The sequence below is a fragment of the Chelmon rostratus genome, chromosome 15, assembly GCF_017976325.1.
Source record: "Chelmon rostratus isolate fCheRos1 chromosome 15, fCheRos1.pri, whole genome shotgun sequence".
Taxonomy (NCBI): domain Eukaryota; kingdom Metazoa; phylum Chordata; class Actinopteri; order Chaetodontiformes; family Chaetodontidae; genus Chelmon; species Chelmon rostratus.
Window position 1 is genome coordinate 8,894,648 of NC_055672.1, and position 17,983 is coordinate 8,912,630.

The following is a 17,983-nucleotide window of genomic DNA, read 5'->3' on the forward strand; positions in this document are numbered from 1 at the left end:
TTTATTCCCTCGTCAAGCTGTCTGTGAACTGCAACTTCTGCTTATTTTGAGGGTGATTTGAAAAGGACATTAAATTCTATGCATTTTTTTGTCCGTATAAATTGCTGTTTGGAAATCTGACCGAGGCAATCCGACCGAAATCCCTGCAGGAAACGTGTCGAGCAGTAAGCCTCACTCTGCAGAGCAACAGGGGAACAGTGGATGTAAAAGACAACAGGAGGAGCAGAGGTGTGTTTATCGTCGTGTTCGCTTTGTTACTGTAGCACAACTCATTTACAAAACCCCGTGTTTCTGACAACACTTTTATAGAACAACATCAGAGATAGATAAACAACTTCAGTCATTGATATTTCTTTACTAACTAAACATAACTTAGAAATAAAACATAACTTTATACAGTTTTAAATATGCTGGTACAATTCAGTACAAAAATAAAGGCAGTGAAACGTCTCCATTACACAAACACCATCGTGTCATCAGTCACATACTGTCGCTCGGAAACACGTGAACGCTGGGTGAACCAGTTTGGCACTTATCCACTTACATAACCAAGCATGAATTAGGAATACTGAGAGATAATTTGGGACTTTTTACATCAGGGCCACACTGGAGGCTTTGGAGTGTTCATGGACGCTGAACGGCCACTAGATGGTGCTTTGGATCCACAGGAAAGGAAAAAAAGGGCCACAGAATACTTTTGGATGCTTGCTCAACACTTCTAGCGTGCTCGAATCTGTTTGGATCACCTTTAGAGCAGGTACATGTCAACGTCTTTTCTGATGCCCGAGTTATTCATGCTACAACGTCCTCTGAGGAAGCAGAACAGCCCAGGATGATACCAAGACGTCCGTGGAGAGTCCACCTTCTCGGCCCCTCCTGGTCGCACCGCGTCGACTGGGAAGGATGAATAAATGAGGAAAATCCCACAGCTTCTCGGATGTCCTCTCACAGCCACGGCTGGTATTCGCACAAAATGTCCCGAGCAAAATGTCTTATAATTCCCGTATAAGAATACAATCTGTCTTTCTCTCACACACACACAGACAAAAACACACTCACTCGGTTCTTTCCTCGACTGGTTCTCTGCTTGTAAAGGCAGCGTGTGCTACGATTTATCCCCTTGGAGAACCTAAATTAAAACACAAACTCTGTCACACACAGTTGCAAAAACAGTCTTCACTTTGAGTGTGTATCCGAAACGTGACTGCACGTGTGTGACCCTGCATTAGTGATGCTTACCTACCTGGTTGCGAGCTTTGTGGGATTTCTGCATCAGCACCCTCCACTGGTCGTACAGCTTCATGGACATGCTGCTGCAGCCGTAGGCGTGTTTCCGCACCCAGCCGAAGAACTGCTTCAGCTCCCTGCGCAGGGTGGAGTTGGAGTCCCCACTGGACTTTGAGTCACAGGAGCCCGACATCAAGCGCTCTGCAGGGAGAGACCAGAAGGAGGGAGAGGAGGGGAGCGTTAAGACCGGCTATGGTGCTTGTACTCCGATTCTTCTGGGGTTCCCAACCTATGGGGTCAGGCCCCTCTAAAGGTCACAACATGAATTTGAGGGGTCGCAAGACGGTTAATAGGTTAGGAGGGTAAGTTCTGCTGCACAAAGTTTAGTCAGATGTTGATTTATTTGACCTCTTTGGGCTTTGAACAGTTATTCAGATGAGAAGCCTACAGGTGAAATCTCTTTCTGACGGCACTGCTTACAACTTATAACTCAGCGGAGCATTTAGCAGCGAAAGAGCCAGATATTACCCTCAAGAGCTGGTGGAGACCAAAAACAGAGCCAGAAGAGGCCAGAGACATCAGTCCAAATGAATGATAGAGCTGCTGAATGTGTTTTTGAAGGTTTAAATGCACTTAGCAACCGCAGAGCAAAGAAAAAGTGAGAAAGTGTTCAAGGCGTAAAGTGAACTCTGTGTGTGTGTGTGTGTGTGTGTGTGCCAGTGCTAGACACACAGAGCCATGAAAGGTTCAGGCTGATCAGTCTGGTACTTTTGCCAAAATTCCTGGCTTTCATTGGAAGTTCTGGGAAACCCTTTAAGGAAAATTCGACTTCTTTTACAACCCATACTTTGCTTTCATAGCCGTGGCCATCATTCCTATCAGTAATGATAACATTTTACTCTGCGATTTTATTGTTACGTCTGGGGAGATGACAACCACAGGCATCCACAGCTTTGCGGCGTCCAGCAGGGCAAATAACAAGACTTAAACTGCGCTGAGTCTCTTTCGTAGATCTTCGTGTCAGTTGTTCAAAAAACCACTTGCGTTGCAACTAAAACATTACATAATCAGTTTGGAAATAATTATTTTTGCTTTGGCTGTAATTTCTGATTTGATTTAACAAATACGTCTGCCATAAATAAAACTGCCAACACAATACAAAACAGGCTGGAAGAAGGGTAAAGAAGGGTGAAACATCATCACCACCTTCGTCTAAAAGGCTGCCAGTTTCCAGCAGTGGGAGAGGAAAGTGGGATGTGCGCTACACAGTGATATAAAACAAATTTTAGGGCAACAAATTGACTCTTAAAACGGATCAAAAGGTTCCCGAAAACTGAGAGCAAGAGGATAAAATGCCTTAAGAGTAAAGTTAGCCCCTGTGAACATGTGTGTATGAGGCGTTCTCACCACTGTGGGGTGTGGATGCTGCGGTAGGATGGCTCCACTCGCTCCAGATCCCGGCTTTCCGAGAGCCGTAGATGCCCACAGGGTTACAGCGAACCTGGAGAAAATATAACACGATGAACACATATCACAAATCTGAAAAACACTTCAACACACGTACAACCCGGATTCCTCAAAAGTGGATTTGCAACTTGCAATGTTGTTGCTGAGCGCATGTAGTAAAATCCTTTGTACAATCGTGTTCACAAAGTGGTGAACCTCCCTCCATCCTCGCCTGTGAGCAACTGAGCCTTTCCAGGATGCTCCTTTCATACCCAATCATGATGCTATCACCTGTTACCAATCAACCTGTTTACCTGTGGAATGTTCCAAACAGGTGTTTTTGGAGCATTCCACAACTTTCCCAGTCGTTTGTTGCTCAACTGTTGCTGCATCAAATTCAGAATAAGCAAATACAAAAATCAATGAAAGCTGATGAGGTGAAACATTAAATAAATCTTTGTGCTGTTTTCAGTTGAGTATATGTCAAAAAGATGAGCAAATTCTCACATTCTGTTATTATTTAAGTCTCTTTTGGAATCAGGGTTGCACAACCTCACGCAACCATACCTGAACAAAGTAGACGGTTCCAGGTCTCAGTCCAGCCAGTCTGCAAGACGTCTGATTCCCAACGTCATCCATCACCTACACAAAAAAAAAACAACAGACAAACACAGACGAGTTGAGCGCTGGAGGTCTGACCGCAGTATTAAATACCAATGGGCGCAAACTAAAACACAGGGCAGAGTCAAGATGTAGAGAACACAACCACAAACCATGTACAGACCCAAACATGCATGCACACCACATTGTTTAGTGGCTGCTGATCAGCGTGTTTATGAAAATATTTTGGTGTAATCATGCCTGCTGGGTAAAATCTGCTCTCTATTACTTATTACAGAGCTGCATATGCTGAGAAACGCACACAGGAGCGTGCGCAGGTACTCAGCCAGCGAAAATAAAGACGGGCAAATAGATAAGAGAGAAAAAAGCGCCCACGCACTGCAGCTAACAACGCCGTCTAATAGTCCCCACTTTCTCTCTGGCATTCAGTCTGTAAACACTTGTTCAGAGCGACTACAACAGAAAGCAGAACATGGAAATTACAGGCATCAGAGGGCTAATGATGTGACGTGGGGAGGCCAAATGGCTGAGCGTCTTTACAGCCATATTGAAGACATTAACAGCTGAGAAGTATCCCTCCATTCCTCGGCATGACCTCATGGTGAGGGCCGGTTCAGAGGGAAACAGCGTTTTGTTTTCACCACCAAACCCTTAAAGCCACTTGGATTTAAGTCTCCTCTCTCTTTCGAAGCGGTCTCATCCCTCCACCGCCTCTCTCCACTCCCCTTCTTTTCTTTTTCCACTTTGCGAGCAAAGACTTGCTTATATTACATCTGTGTAATTCCCCCTTAATTACTGGAGAATCTTCCCTCGTACCCAGAGGACTCGACTGAATTCTGGGAAGCAGCATCTGGGCGGCTGAGGGTTTTACACTGTGTTTTTCATTCATTAAAAGTTTGAACCCGAGGTATACACAGTGGCTCTGGCCTGTGTTTTTTCTCTCCTGATCAAAACCTGACTTCTCCTCCTGGCAGAGGAGGCCTCAATCAGACTAGATTAGAGGTGATTACAGCATTAGGATGAGAAACAGCTGGGACGCCGCTGGAGTGATCTATCTGTTTGCGTGGAAGAGACAAAGAGACCAGATCTATGTCCTTGTAACTGTGTGTCCTTGTCCTTTACCTTCCAGTCTTGGCTGTCCTCCAGCCTGTAGCGGATCTGGTATTTGGCCTGAAACAGGAAGTCTTTGAGGGCGGGCGGGGCCTCCCAGCGAACACTTAGCTGGTCCTCCAACTGCCCGACCCGACTGACGGTCACACCTGATGGCGGGTCCGTGGTCACTGGAGGAAGAGGAGATGGAGACTTAAAACAGGCCAAAATCAACTCCTCAGACATGAATATTACTACTTTCCTGAGTATGCTGTGATAGTAAATCCAATATCTTTGAGTTTTTGACTGTGAATGTATTTTTTTTTTTACTACTTCTAACATTTTGTAGACCAACGGATTAATCAATAAAATTATTTTTAGCTGCAGCCCTGATCCCAACACATCCACTTCTATCAAGTCAGGCCCAAAAGTGATTCATTCAAATGGGTCTGTAATGAGGTCTGACATTCATGATTATTTTCCTGACAAATCGATGACTTTATTTAGTAAAAAAGTGAAAAATTATCATTTCCCACAGCCCAAGTCATCTCATTAAATGTCTTGTTTTGTCTGATCAACCATCTAAAACCAAAAGATATTCACTTTACTATCATGTATGACAAAGATGAGCATCACATCCTCACATTTGAGACACAAAGAAAATGAATAAAATATCTATTTGATTATCTTAATATTTGAGCCAACTAATAGCTGTAACCACCATCAAAATGCTCTATTATTGCATACAGGCGGGAAAGGGGGCCCTTCAAGGCCCAAATACCCCCAAAGTTTGCAGGCTGTATGAGTTCATGGCCTGATGGCCGGACCTATAAACACATTTACCATCCAATAGCATTGCAGGGTCAAACAATCGGACCCACTGACTATGTTAAATGCTATTTCAAAAAAATTGCAGATTTTTTTGTTAGCATAGCTAAAACTGATGTAATTTTGCTATAGGGGGTCTTCAAGAGTTAAAGCAGCATTACTTGCTCTTATCACCATTTAAAGTTGCCTAAGTTAGCAGACACTTACTTGATGAATGTAAGTCCAATATTCACTCCCTTTTAGCTCTGTTTTTGGTTTCTATCACTCTACTGCGAAATACTAAGTGTAAACTTTGTGCGTCTGCTGTGTGGTGCTTTGGAGGTACTGTTCAGTTTCTATATGAGCTTTTGGATTAAAAACAGCTGCCGGCTGCTGCTGGAAATGACTCTGAAAACCAAAACAATGAGCTGAAAGACGCTAAAATGCTCCATAGCTTGTGTGCGTGACATAATGTCATAATGAGGGTAAAAACTCAAATGCACAAACAATGACTTCATGAGAGGCATAAACGGGGGTAATATCCTAATTTATTACAGCCATTAACAAGTATATTTCTGTCCCAAGAACTTAATGATAAACTTCTGGTGGACAGATGGCCCAGATTATCATTTTTAGCCAAAAATCCATGGCTGCGGGGCTTCTTTCTACATTGAGGACTTACGTTTGCAGGGTCAAGAAATCCAGTCAATTCAAGCCTGCAGCGGTAGGAGTGATGTCTTTATGTGTAACAGCACAGTGAAGAATTGCTCGGCGTTGGCGGAGGCTTGCGGTCTCTGAGTCCCCTCTAGTTTCTGAGGAGTTGACTTGTGCGAGCCGTACGAGGCTTTTTCATCTGACAACGATTATCTTTTCGACAAACAAACACACGGTGACAGACCATTATTTTAACTTTCCTCACGTTCTGTTTTGGGCTTTGGAGGTCGTTTCGATCTCAACTTCAGCTCCTTTACATAATGTCATCCCTTACCCATAAACAAACAAGGCGACCCGGGGGGGAAAGAAGAAGATGGGAAAGATTCAGCTGAGGGGAAAAGTGGGAGTTGACACGAGAGTTTTGGAGGATTTGTTTCTGGTCGCCAGAGATTCAGAATTATAAATGTGTTACTTCAGACAAGTCAGCTCGTACTTATGGGTGATTTTAAAAATTCAGACCCGATGGTGGATTAACCTCCATCTTGGAAAAATATAAGAATGAGGAGTAAAACTTGACTGAAAGTTTGGGACATATGCAAACAGAGTGAAGAAAAACTATAATTAATTGAATTAACTGATGCACTTGAAGCGACAGTTTCGCCTCTTTTCTGCATAAACACGAGCCTTTGAAATGCCATGGTTTTTATTTTTTTTGTTAAACTACTGAAAAAAATTCATTTCAAAGTAGGATTAACAACGATAATTTATCCAAATATCTCCAAGAAGAGTAAATGCTTTCCATGATCTTGAGTTAATCGCGTCTTCTCCTCCCTTTGTCTCCACTTCCAGTTTGATTTACTCACTAAAATCTCTCCAAACACACACTTCTTACCGACCATAATTCAGACGAGGAGTTGATAAGCGAAGATAAGTTCTCAGTTTTCCTACGATCACAGCAGCTAAGCTTTCTGTTTCCCAGAATTTCTTTGCCCCGAATTTTGCCTGTCAGGCTGACCAGCTGCCCAGCCGTCTGATTGGTGGATGTTTGGACCTGGCTCGGAAAGCAGGACTGCCGGCATGAGTAACGTCTGGAAGAAATACTTAAAAATCCTTTTTGACTGATTTGTAAAAAAAAGAAAAAAAGAGTCCACATCTTTTTTTAATTTTTGTTTTTGTCAATTAAAATGCAAGAGTTGAACATTATTTAAAGATGGGACGGTGCTCTATTTGTACTAACAATCCATGTTGTACATAATTTAACATAAAGCATAGCTTCAGCATTTCTAATTTTCACTACCACTTTGACTACCATTGATTACCATTAATTTGGAAAGCCTGAAAGCAGGTTTTCTAATAATCTCTTATTTGCTCTACAGGAATTACATTCAGACATTTTCATTGTAATTTTGAGACAAACGGGATATTCTATCACATCATTATTGTTTTTTCAGGACAATTATTCCTCTATCACATGAGAACCAAACATAACGAGATAATTAACTTGTGTAAGATGAGCGCAGACGCTCTTGGCTTCTGTAGATTGAGTGAAATGTGTTGTCCATGCACATTACATGCATTTGGCAGTAAAAAGTCAATGAGACATGACAAATCACAGATGAATCATCGTTAACATATGTTGTGCCGTTGCTCAACACATCCTCCTCTCGGAGTCAGACACCAATACAAGTTGCCTCTAGTCTCTCGGTTCAGAGGGTTCCCCGCGACTGAGGAATGCAGAGAAAACTGTAGGTGTTTCCGCCTCGCCTTCAAAACTGATTAGACATGACCGTAGACGCGAGTGACTCACGGCAGCTTGGCGCAGGTGTGGTTGCCTTGTTTTATGACCTGCTACTGTTGTGGAAACTTGAATGAAAAGAGCGGCCAGGGCAACCTGAGGGAAACAAAACGCACACACAAGTCCAGAAACCGCCTACGCTTCGCCTGCCTCTCTGCCTCTATACTGTTACCAGGCCCTGCCCTGCCCTGGGGGTGTGTAAACAGGTGTGTGTGTGCATACATTAGGGAACGGAAAGGGATTACAGTTTGATGGACGCTTGTTTCCTCGCCAGTGACGCGTTCACCTCTGAAACTCTAGACGGTTTTCTCTCGGTGTGTTTCCCAGACGCCGTTCGGTGCGTGTTAGGAGTGAGCCAGGTGAAGAGCTCCAAGCTAATCAGGTTGTATTATTTCAGGTCCAAGTCTTAAAGCCTCAAAAGCCCGAACTCCTCGGGCCTCGGGGGTCCGCAGCCGGCTCGGAGGCAGGATTAGGTTCGAGGATAAGCCTGGAACATTCCAAACGCTACATAAAAGGGGGTTAGCGAGTGTTTTCTGCGTGTGTGTGTGTGCTTCTGCGTGTGTGTCCAGTGAGCATGAGTAAAGAGAAAATGAGCTCATCAAAAGAGAGGGCGTTCCCATTCGTCACACACCTACGCCTGTCCAGGTGCGTGCATGCATGTGTGTGTGAGGTTTTTTTTTTTTGTTTTTTTTTAGTGGGATAACGAGAAAAGAGAAGAATGTGGACTTGTTGCATGCTCCGTTTGCTTAAACCGCACTAAGCCACGCAAGGAACCACAAAGCAAGGCTTTAAAAGGGAACACCACTCAGTTCCTATCAGCGCGGGGCTGGATGAGTACTCGAGAACCACTTTCTGCGAAAGCCAGAGGCCACAGAGCTCGAGCCAACGTCCTGTCTGTACGAGTTAAAGAGATGAATTCATAAAGTGAAGTGATGCTTGTCTTTAACATTTTAAGGATGCCCATTCAAGTCAGTCATGGTTCCCGACCCGTGGGTCACAAGATACACCTGAGGGGTTATGAGATGATGAATGGGAGTAGGAGTGAACCACTTCACCTGCAGTGTCCCCCCTTTTTTCCCCTTTAAGTTATTAAATCATTGTATTCCACACTGTCTGACAGTATTGCACATAGAATATTCTGTCAGCTTGTTCCAAATCTTTATCAGATTTATTTGAGATTATTATTTGACATCTTTGAGAGATTTCAAATATCCACTAGAACTTATAATACATAAATACAGTGAATCTGCTGCATAAGAACATATTTATTTTCTCGCATTTAGAATTTAAAATCCGAGAATAAAGACTGGAAGCAGCTAGCCTGCCTCTGTGAAAACTGCCGGCCAAGAAAACGTCTGGCACATAACCCCTCCGAAAACCGCAAATTGTCGCCGTTACACCAAAGTTTTTAAATGGATTAAACAAACAAGATACAGCGTGTTAATTCATATGCTTTAGAGGTGCTGGAAGGCACATTTTCATGTTTTGTCTGGCTGTTAACCCCTGATTACAGGCTTGATGCTAAGCTAAGCTAATCGCCTCGCTGCTGTAGCTCAAAAGTTATCACGGAGACGAGAAGAACAAGTATAACATCCCTTTTTTTGCATAAATGTATGTAAAATATTGTAGTTTCGAGATGATGAAGTGAACTGTTTATATTAAGTCCATATAATGTGGAGCCAAAGACCTGTAACCACGACGACACTAAACAGGGTTTGAATAAAGAATAAAAGAGAACCCAGCACTGATTAACTGTGACGAGGGGTCGCGGGTCGACGCTGCTTTGAGGGTCACGGGCCTACAAGCCGGTGTCCGCTGTCCCGGACCGTGACCCGAGGGCTCACCGACACTGGGATCTAAGCCCTACAAAAAAAACAGCAGCTCGAGAAAGCGGGTCAAAGTTCGCGTCTTCCCACACTCACCCACGTCTAGGATGTCGAGAGTGATGACATCAGAGGTGGCCCTGCCCAGCTGGTTGGAGGCCTCCACCCAGATCTCGTAGGGCGTGAAGAGGTGCAGGTCCCGTGTGATGCTGCAGGAGTAAGGCTGCGAGTGAGTGTAATCCTCACACTCCTTCTCCTTACCGTACCACCTGGGAGGAAACGGCGTGAAAATCCTCGATTAGTGCATGTGATTTAGAATTTATTGGATAATGTGCTGCTGGTTAAAAGTTAATCTGCCGCTTGTGGTTTTATTAACTCCTTATTGACACTAATGACTGAATATCTTCATGCAGTTAACACACCTGTGGGCACTGCATGTCAAGTCATTTCCCTTTCCGTGCTTTTAAATAGCTGATTTAAGAATTACAAAATGTGAACAGAGCTAACAACCCATCTGAAACTCATTTCTGAAAATTCATTGTTCCCAGAAGAAAACCTGTTTTTCCTAATTCTCATGAAATTTGACTTTTTTAAAGGGCTTCGCCCTCTGGAAACCACTGATGTTATTTTAACATGGCAGACCTTATTTCAAAATGAGGTCTGCCAAAGAGATATTTGGTATTTTATCCAGTTTCCAGCCACACTTTCTGGAGCTTTTTTTTTTTTTTGAGGATTGTCAGAATCATAAAAATATCTCATATGTTGATTTTGACTGGAAACGTTGGCGATGAGCTCGCCAAGTCGGACGTTTAACCCATTTAAACCCAAGGCCGCTCTTGCTTATCCACTCCTTTCATTTGCAGGCTTATGGCATATTCGCCACAACACACGTCTCTACATGCCGTAGCTTTCAGACATGCAGCAACAAAGAAATGCCATCAGCTGACCGCTCGCTAAACCCCAACTGCCCAAACACAGCTCAGCATCGCAGGCTTGGCGGTGAGAGCGATGCTCTGCACACACAGAGTTTGGAGGGTGATGTCTTTCCTATCCAAAAGCTAAAACGTGAGCGCAAAAGTGCAAGAATTTAATACAGTGCGGTTATTAGCATGTTCAGCTAACTAGCGCTACTTCCAATTAAGGAGCACATCGTTAACATGTGACATTCAAGGCCAGCAAAATAATAATAATTTCCCCTTCAACAGGATTCATTTCAAGAAAAAGCTGATTTTCAGCAGAGAGCTGAATGACTGAACTGAAAGAGGCTGCAGTGTGTGTGTGTGTGTGTGTGTGTGTGCGTGCGCGTGCGCGTGTATACCTGAGTTTGTACTTGAGTGTGTACTGTGTGCTAATGTTGGTCTCTCCTTTCCCTCCTGGAGCCCAGCTGCAAGTCAGGTCTTTGGTGTTCCTGGACCAGCAGGTCAGATTGACCGGCTTCTCTGGAGGCACTGGGACAGACGCAGGGATGGACAGAGGGACAGACGAGGGTGAAGAGACAGGAGAGCAGAACAGAGAGAAGGTGAGGGGAGGAGGTACAGAAAAGATGTAGGGTCATTGAAGTTACCTCCAGCCATTACTTCAGCCCCTTCACCCTGAGTATAATTCACCCCACCAGGGATGTTCCTCAGAAATTGGTGTTTTTTTTTCTTAATTGGTGTGTGTGTGTGTGTGTCTGTCTGTCTATGTGTGTATGTGTGTGTGTGTATGTGCTGTCTGATTTGGTCAGACTCTGGATCCCTGCCAACATTCCTCGTCTCTCAGAACACAGGGTGCTCAACACCAGCGTCGCACAGAGATTAGGATCCTGACTGCATCCCCTTGTGTGTGTGTGTGTATATATGTGTGTGTGTGTGTGTGTGTGTGTGTGTGCGTGTTAAAGCATGTGTTTCTTCATAGTTTTTCCTGACTCCTTAAAAGTTCAAGTTTCCCTCCAGGTAAAGGGGTTTAGATAATCTGTCTTGTTTACACCTGGTCTGATTTAACAGATTCATCGTTTAAAGCTTTGTTATCGTGTTCAGCGTACTGAACAAAAACAAAGCCAAGCAGCACCTCTATAGATCACTAATCAGCACACTATGTCTGTGTGTGTGTGTGTGTGTGTGTGTGTGTGTGTGTGTGTGTGTGTGTGTGTGTGTGTGTGTGAGTGACAGTGACAACAAGGATAAAGGAAGTCTAAATGCTAAAATAAGCTAGCTGCAAGATTCATAATGATCCTACAAACATGAGAGTGGTATCAGTGTTCCCATCTAATGTGGAAATAGTTCTTGAAGGCAGCTCAGGACTGCCCCTGAAGAAAATAAGGTTATTTTAAAGTTATTATAAGGCCCCACATTGACACAATCATCCAATAGAGCTCGCTGTCGAAGGGGCTTGGCAGCGAATCATGTGAATGCTGGTCCTCATAAGTCCAGAAGCACAAACACGTGTCTGTGTAAGATGTCTCATGGCCCTGTGAGTGATTGTGCAAGTAATGGACCACACAGGTGGCGAAAGCGTCTCACACAGCGACACACTCATAGAGGCCTCTCACTGGCCCGAAGGCACGAATACTCAACACAAAATACAAAATACAGCTAAAACTGTGTAAAGACACTTCAAATGTGCCCACTGCTTCCTTCATTGTTTCCCTTTATTCCCATTACCGTTACACTATAACATTAGAGAATAAAAAAACATGAATGAAACCAAGCTAAAAAACCACAGAATCGCCGACAAACTTCAACTCACTCCCGACGTAGAGGCAGGAGCCCGCCAAGATGTGCCCCTTGTGGTTGTGACAGACCAGGTTGTCGCCGGACGTTTGCCTGGAGGCGTTGAGTCCGGCCAGCGTCACGCTGAGGTTGGTCGGGCTCAGCACTCGGTACAGGGAGCTGGGCAGCTGCTGACCGTTCAGAGTCCAGAACAGAGAGCTGGCGTGGACACCGAGGTCGGAGTGGACCCAGCAGCTGGCGGTCAGGTTGGACCCCATGCGAAGGACGGGGTCCTGGGGGTAGATTACTGCTACATCTGGAGGAGGTGGACAGTAGAGGAAGGCAGCTGATCAATAATTTTACAAGGAAAGGTCAGTTCACTCGTGTGAAAACAGCTGTATTTCATCCTCCGAGGCTCCGATGGTGCTTTCCAAGGAAATAACCCTGATGATGTCACAGTGATGTCATCAGGGTTATGAGATTACGCTTTAAAATTCAAATATTGGGCAGAAAGTCTGCATTTTATGCTTCAAACGTAGAGTGTCTTATAAATGATGCTTCACAGTTGCATTGTGGGATATGTAGGATCCAGTGTTTTTGGAGCTTGACCCATACAAGAGAGTAAAGGTCGTGATATCTCAGTTCTTTTCTAGTCCCTCAACTTTATGGGGGTGTCATACTAACTTTCCCTTCCTGAGACTCTACATTTTGCATTCAAATTATTTATTCCATGTGCTAGAAAATGTTGTTCATTTAATTCAGGAGACAAACAATCGTAACATCATTGTAAAAAGGAGAGTGCCTCTGAAATCCCACGTGGTGGAGCAACCTTGAATGCATCAGCAGGCAGACCCAATTCCCTGCCTGATGAAACTGTGGCAAAGCCGAGACGAAAAATAAAGGTGAAGAAAGGATCGCTGCTCATGCTCCTGCGTGCAGAAAGCTTTTGCTTTTGTTTTTTTTATGTTTGTGATTTTTAATTTCCTTTTTATTTGTGCAGCTTTTCTACAGCTCTTTCACGTGGCTCAGAGTAACTATGTCCTGCTGTTTGCTTATTTTTCTCTGGCTTTAGGTTTTTAATCCTGTAAAACAGTTTGGATTTTTACTTGATATGCAGATCTTTTCCAACTCATTTCGGCTGATCGCAGATATACAGTCACATTTTTTTCCACCTACTGTAACTACAGAGAACATCAAGTCTGTCCTACAGTGATTAACATATTATTAAGACTGCACTTATCATGATAGCAGACGCAGACATGAAAAACAATGCTTTTCCAAATACACACTTTCACCAGGAAAAATCAGAGCTGGCCGGTTTTCCTGTCTCTCTTTTTTCTCCACACATTCGTCGTAACGGTCGGGACGAGGCGACCAGTTAAATCTGCAGCATCGGAGGATCTGGCTCTTCCTCACACGGCCGACACCGAGCAAACTTTGCAAACACCAGCTTTCAAACACCTCGAAACACCACAGACGCACTCACGCCGTGTGCACTCAATCAAAGCATCTCTCGTCACCTCTGCAGAAACATTCATATCGGGCCCATACTTTATCAGCCTCTACTGTTAACTACTGACTCATTCTGTGCATCCCTACAAATTACACTTAGAGACACTGATTTTTCTGAGGGACTTTTGAGTTTGTCAGATATTCTCATAATATTTGTGAAGCTTTTATTAACTGTGTGTGTGTGTCTGTGTGAATGTGTTGACTGCTGCATGTGTATATTTGTTCTCAGCTCTCTCTGCAAAAGACCTCTTGATCTTAACCATCTTCAATAAATAAAACCTAACTAACTATTGGACTTTTTGCTGGCAGCGCAGGTGAACAAAGCACCAGAGGAAGAAGAGATCTACAGAGCGAGATTATTTCTAATTGTTGCCCACCTGAGTTGACAGAACTACGAAAACATGCAAGTAAGAAGATCTCTACGAGCAGCGAGTGAGTGAGAGCATCAACACTTTGTCAGACCACTACAGATCTGCGCCCGGGGGCCACATCTCCGCAGCTGCCAGCCACCTCGCGCTCGCAGACACGCCGTGGTCCTTTAAAGACGGAGCCGCCTGTGAAAAAGTCAAATCAGCTGCAGCTACACACCAGTGTAAAAATCACAACCCCGACTGGAGCCTTCGCACAACACATCCACGCACACGCCAACACACGCACAGTGGGCGCCTGCCTATGTCACCGGATCCGGCGGACTGAAAGGGGCGCCGTGATTAGCCAATAATGTGCCGATCCGGCTGAATAACAATCAGTGTTTATGTACTCCAGGCGCAGAGGACGGGACTTTGCCCTGCAGCGGGGTGTGAAGCCCCCTAACACCCCGTCTTTACAGCTCAAACACTGCAGCGATAGACACAATTATTTCTGTTTATTGCCTCTGCTTGACACGCTGACTGGAGGAAATGGCTTGTAAAATGTTATTTGTTTGGAGAGGACGAGCTTCACCGTGCGATAGCGGAGGATGGAGGATCATTGTGCAAGTTGATTTAAGACCAGGGAAAATGGGAAATTTTCATTTAGGAGGCCGCTGACATTTACAGCTGATTTTTAAGTCTGAAGGCACTTTTCTTCATGCTGTCAGTCTTCAAAGCCTCATGACATGCTCGCCTGTTTTCTACAGAGCTGTTTACTCTGCACTCATCCGAGCGACAGCTCAAAGGAAGCCTATGCTTTCCTCCGTCTGCTCCACGACGGGCGTACATGTGGAACGTTTTGAGGGGCCGGTGCGGACGAGCCAAGTGGAAGAAGTCACGCAACATTTGGTGACAATGAGCCGTGCAACACCATCTAAGAAGAGATGGAGGAGACAGCGGAGGATGATTTTTTATATACATTTATATATATATATGTATATATATCCACATTCTGGGTATATTTAACTGATGCTCCTATTGGGACAGAGGAGGGTTTATCTTGTCTAACATCAAATCAAATTAGGACAAGCGCAGGCAGGAGAAATGGGACATGAGAAGCTAATTTCAGCCTTAAAATCTGTGTTTTTAGGACTTTAGAGCGAAATATTTGGTGCTAAGTGATCCCATCCAAGATGAATGCCTCTTTATGCGCTAACAGGACACATAAACTCAAACTTTATGGGATTATGTGCCGCACTAAAAACTAATTACATGTTAGTAAGAAAATTCCACATTTAAACTGTTTTATTTCAGTGGCATCTGTGAACCACAGCGCGCAGGGTGAAGGGGAAGCACCCGCCATCATTACAGTGAGTAAAACAGTAATGACTTATTAGGCCCTATAATAAACAGCGGGGCGGCTTCTGATCAAGGCCCATTGTCTTCTAGAAGCCCCTGAAAGCACACTTTCTTTTATTAGCGCCTTTCAAACTGGATGAATAGCAGGAGATCCTCCCCGAGGAGCTGCTCTTTGCCAGCAAGCTCACCATAAAAACTAATCCAGCCACTTAACGGGGGAAGCGGACATAACTTTGATTTATTTATGTTACTGTGCATTAAGCTGCCGGTTAACATTCTCCAAAACCCGAGCAAATGATGTCACTGTTTTGTTGCGCTCCGTAAAGCCCCCTTTGCCCTCCATGTGTTAAACGAATCATGGCCCGACTTGTTGAAATTCAGCCTCCTGGGAGACGATTCTCTCTGCAGGGATACAACCAGTATACTTCCGCGGGTGCACATCAATAACAGGAGGTGTCAAGTGGCGTTTGTCCCCCTCCAACGCGTCCAGAAACCCGGCGGATCCAAGCAAGTGATGGGCGAGAATCTGCTGAGGTATTTTGCATTGGAAGCACATGTCAAATAGAGTATTCCCCCATGACAGATCACTGTGAATCTTATATGTTCCTGTGTGGGATTTACATAATTTAATGCTGATTTATTCCTCCTGTGGAAACCCTGTATCTCTGGTGCTCTTTAATGGAGCAACATTTTAGTGTTTTACCCTCTTTAACATCACTTTAATATTACCATCAGGGCTTGTGGTATTTATTTAATGTTTACACTTCCCAAAATAGTAATTTTATCCCACATGGTATCACTATAACTATTCTTATCTGGGCTTGTAATGCTTCTGCAATGTTTGCATTGACTAATCCCCTTCAAAAACACATTTCTTATCCTACATTCATATCACTATAATATTCCAATTATATTCTTATCGAGGCTGGGGTGTTTGAACAGAATAATAACCTCACTTATCCCATATGATATCCCTTTAATATTCTTGTAGTTTATCTGCAATGTTTGCACTGGCTAATGTCTTTCTTATGTGCGTTATACTTTGGTGAAAATCCATTTTTTCCAACTGTGCTATCCTTCAAATCATGCGTACCAGAGCGGGTCAGTGTCACGCGGGGCTGTTTACAGCCAGATCTCTGGGTGACACATGGATTAAACTGATCCCAAACCAAAAAACCCCTTCCCCAGCCGAGAGCGCGACTCTGCGCATCGATGTGTGCAACTTACGTGTGGACAGGGACAGCACGCCGGGGGTGCGCAGCGTGAGGAAAACCAAGCAGATCTCCAACACGGCTCTCATTTTGCCCCCCCAGTCGGTTTTATCCGTCTCGGCGCCTCGTCCTCGCGTCGTGGTGATGTCGCCTTCTCTTCGATCCTGGAGAGGGATTACGCACAGTGGGGAAGAGGGGGGAAAAAACAGCCCGGGTTCAAGCTCGGCGCTGCGGATTTTCTTCACAAGGCGACTCTCAGGAGTGGAAGGAGGAAGAAAAAGTGGCCCCGAGAGGAGCCATAAGGCTGCTCGTCCTCAGGAAACGGCTAAAAGAGTGAGAAGACCGCGTCCCGTTTGCACTCTTTTCCCTTCTTCATGCTTCCTGCAGCTTAATCATACACAAGTTCATACTTCCTAAGCCCCTCCTCTCCGTCTCTTCCCACACAGTCGCCCAGTCATTTCCCCCTCTTTCCGTCCTTTCCCTGCTCCTTCCTTTCAGCCTCTCCCCCTCCAGTGATGGGTAGGGGAGTCCGGGCCATTCACTTTCACTGAATCACCCTGTCTCTGTTTCTTTCCATGCCTCAGGTCACTGCTTCACGGCTGTTCACCATAGGAGGCTGAGAGGAAAGGTTTCCAGATCCCAGATTCAAGTGTCCTTTTCTTGTTCTGTGACTCTCACTCTCTCTCTCTCTCTCTCTCTCTCTCTCTCTCTCTCACACACACACACACAGAGAGAGAGAGAGAGAGAGAGAGAGAGAGAGAGAGTGACACTGATCCTCTTTTTTGCACACAAACAAACCTCTTTGTACCCTCTTGAATTCCTCTTTGACTTGTCAGGCTTGACTCAGACATCATCAGCTGTGACACCATGGCAGCCCTAATATATCAGAACTATTCTTAACTAATGTTTACTATCTAGCCCCCAGTTAATTAATCCCTTAATGTCCAGTAATTAATGAGCCGATCAATAGTGTCTGTTCCCTCTCAATTCAGAGTCAGAATCGGCTTTTTTGGCTGAGTGTGCGTGCACATACAAGGCGTGTGACTCTGGTTTAAACGCTGCGCTCGATGTAGTTGCATAGGGGGAAAAAAGGCATGCAGCTCAATGAGGATGGAAAAAAAAAGAGTGAGCAATAAGTTAAGTAGTGCAAAAATATTGAATAAACAGTAAATAATATAAACAAGAATGATGAGGCAATAAATGAGAGCTGAATAAGCAATAGAAAACATTCAAACAGCCGTACTTGGTCTGGTGTGACCAGTAGCTTATGGTGGCTAAAGTTAGCTCATGTTAGCAAATTTTAAACAGATGCTGACGTTACTGAGTCATTTTGCTGGTCTACTTCTGCTGCTATTTTATGCTAATTTTTAGCATCTACCATCACTGTGTATTTGTGGCA

General features: G+C 44.4%; 1 protein-coding gene across 2 annotated transcripts; it reads right to left on the reverse strand.

Moving 5' to 3' along the window:
* Window positions 1-137: 137 nt before the first annotated feature.
* Window positions 138-16,972, reverse strand: crlf1a (cytokine receptor-like factor 1a). Of its 2 annotated transcripts, none has more exons than XM_041954178.1 (9): window positions 16,601-16,972; window positions 12,190-12,468; window positions 10,781-10,910; window positions 9,562-9,731; window positions 4,417-4,574; window positions 3,241-3,315; window positions 2,635-2,728; window positions 1,240-1,428; window positions 138-1,129 (listed from the first exon to the last, which is right to left on the reverse strand). In XM_041954178.1, exons 1-9 carry the CDS (start codon window positions 16,671-16,673, stop codon window positions 1,113-1,115), a joined length of 1,185 nt encoding a protein of 394 aa, XP_041810112.1. In that variant the 5' UTR covers window positions 16,674-16,972; the 3' UTR covers window positions 138-1,112. The 2 variants fall into 2 exon arrangements, with proteins under 2 accessions (XP_041810112.1, XP_041810111.1); XM_041954177.1 differs by having other exon boundaries at window positions 141-1,129; window positions 1,244-1,428.
* Between the last annotated feature and the right edge of the window lie 1,011 nt (window positions 16,973-17,983).

Coding starts and splice junctions, on each gene's coding strand:
- crlf1a (XM_041954177.1), bottom strand. CDS start 16,673: ATGAGAGCCGTGTTGGAGATCTGCTTGGTTTTCCTCACGCTGCGCACC. Junction 4,575..9,561: donor TCTCGACATCCTAGACGTGG/GTGAGTGTGGGA, acceptor CTCTTCCTCCAG/TGACCACGGACCCGCCATCA. Junction 1,130..1,243: donor CCCACAAAGCTCGCAACCAG/GTAGGTAAGCAT, acceptor GTTTTAATTTAG/GTTCTCCAAGGGGATAAATC.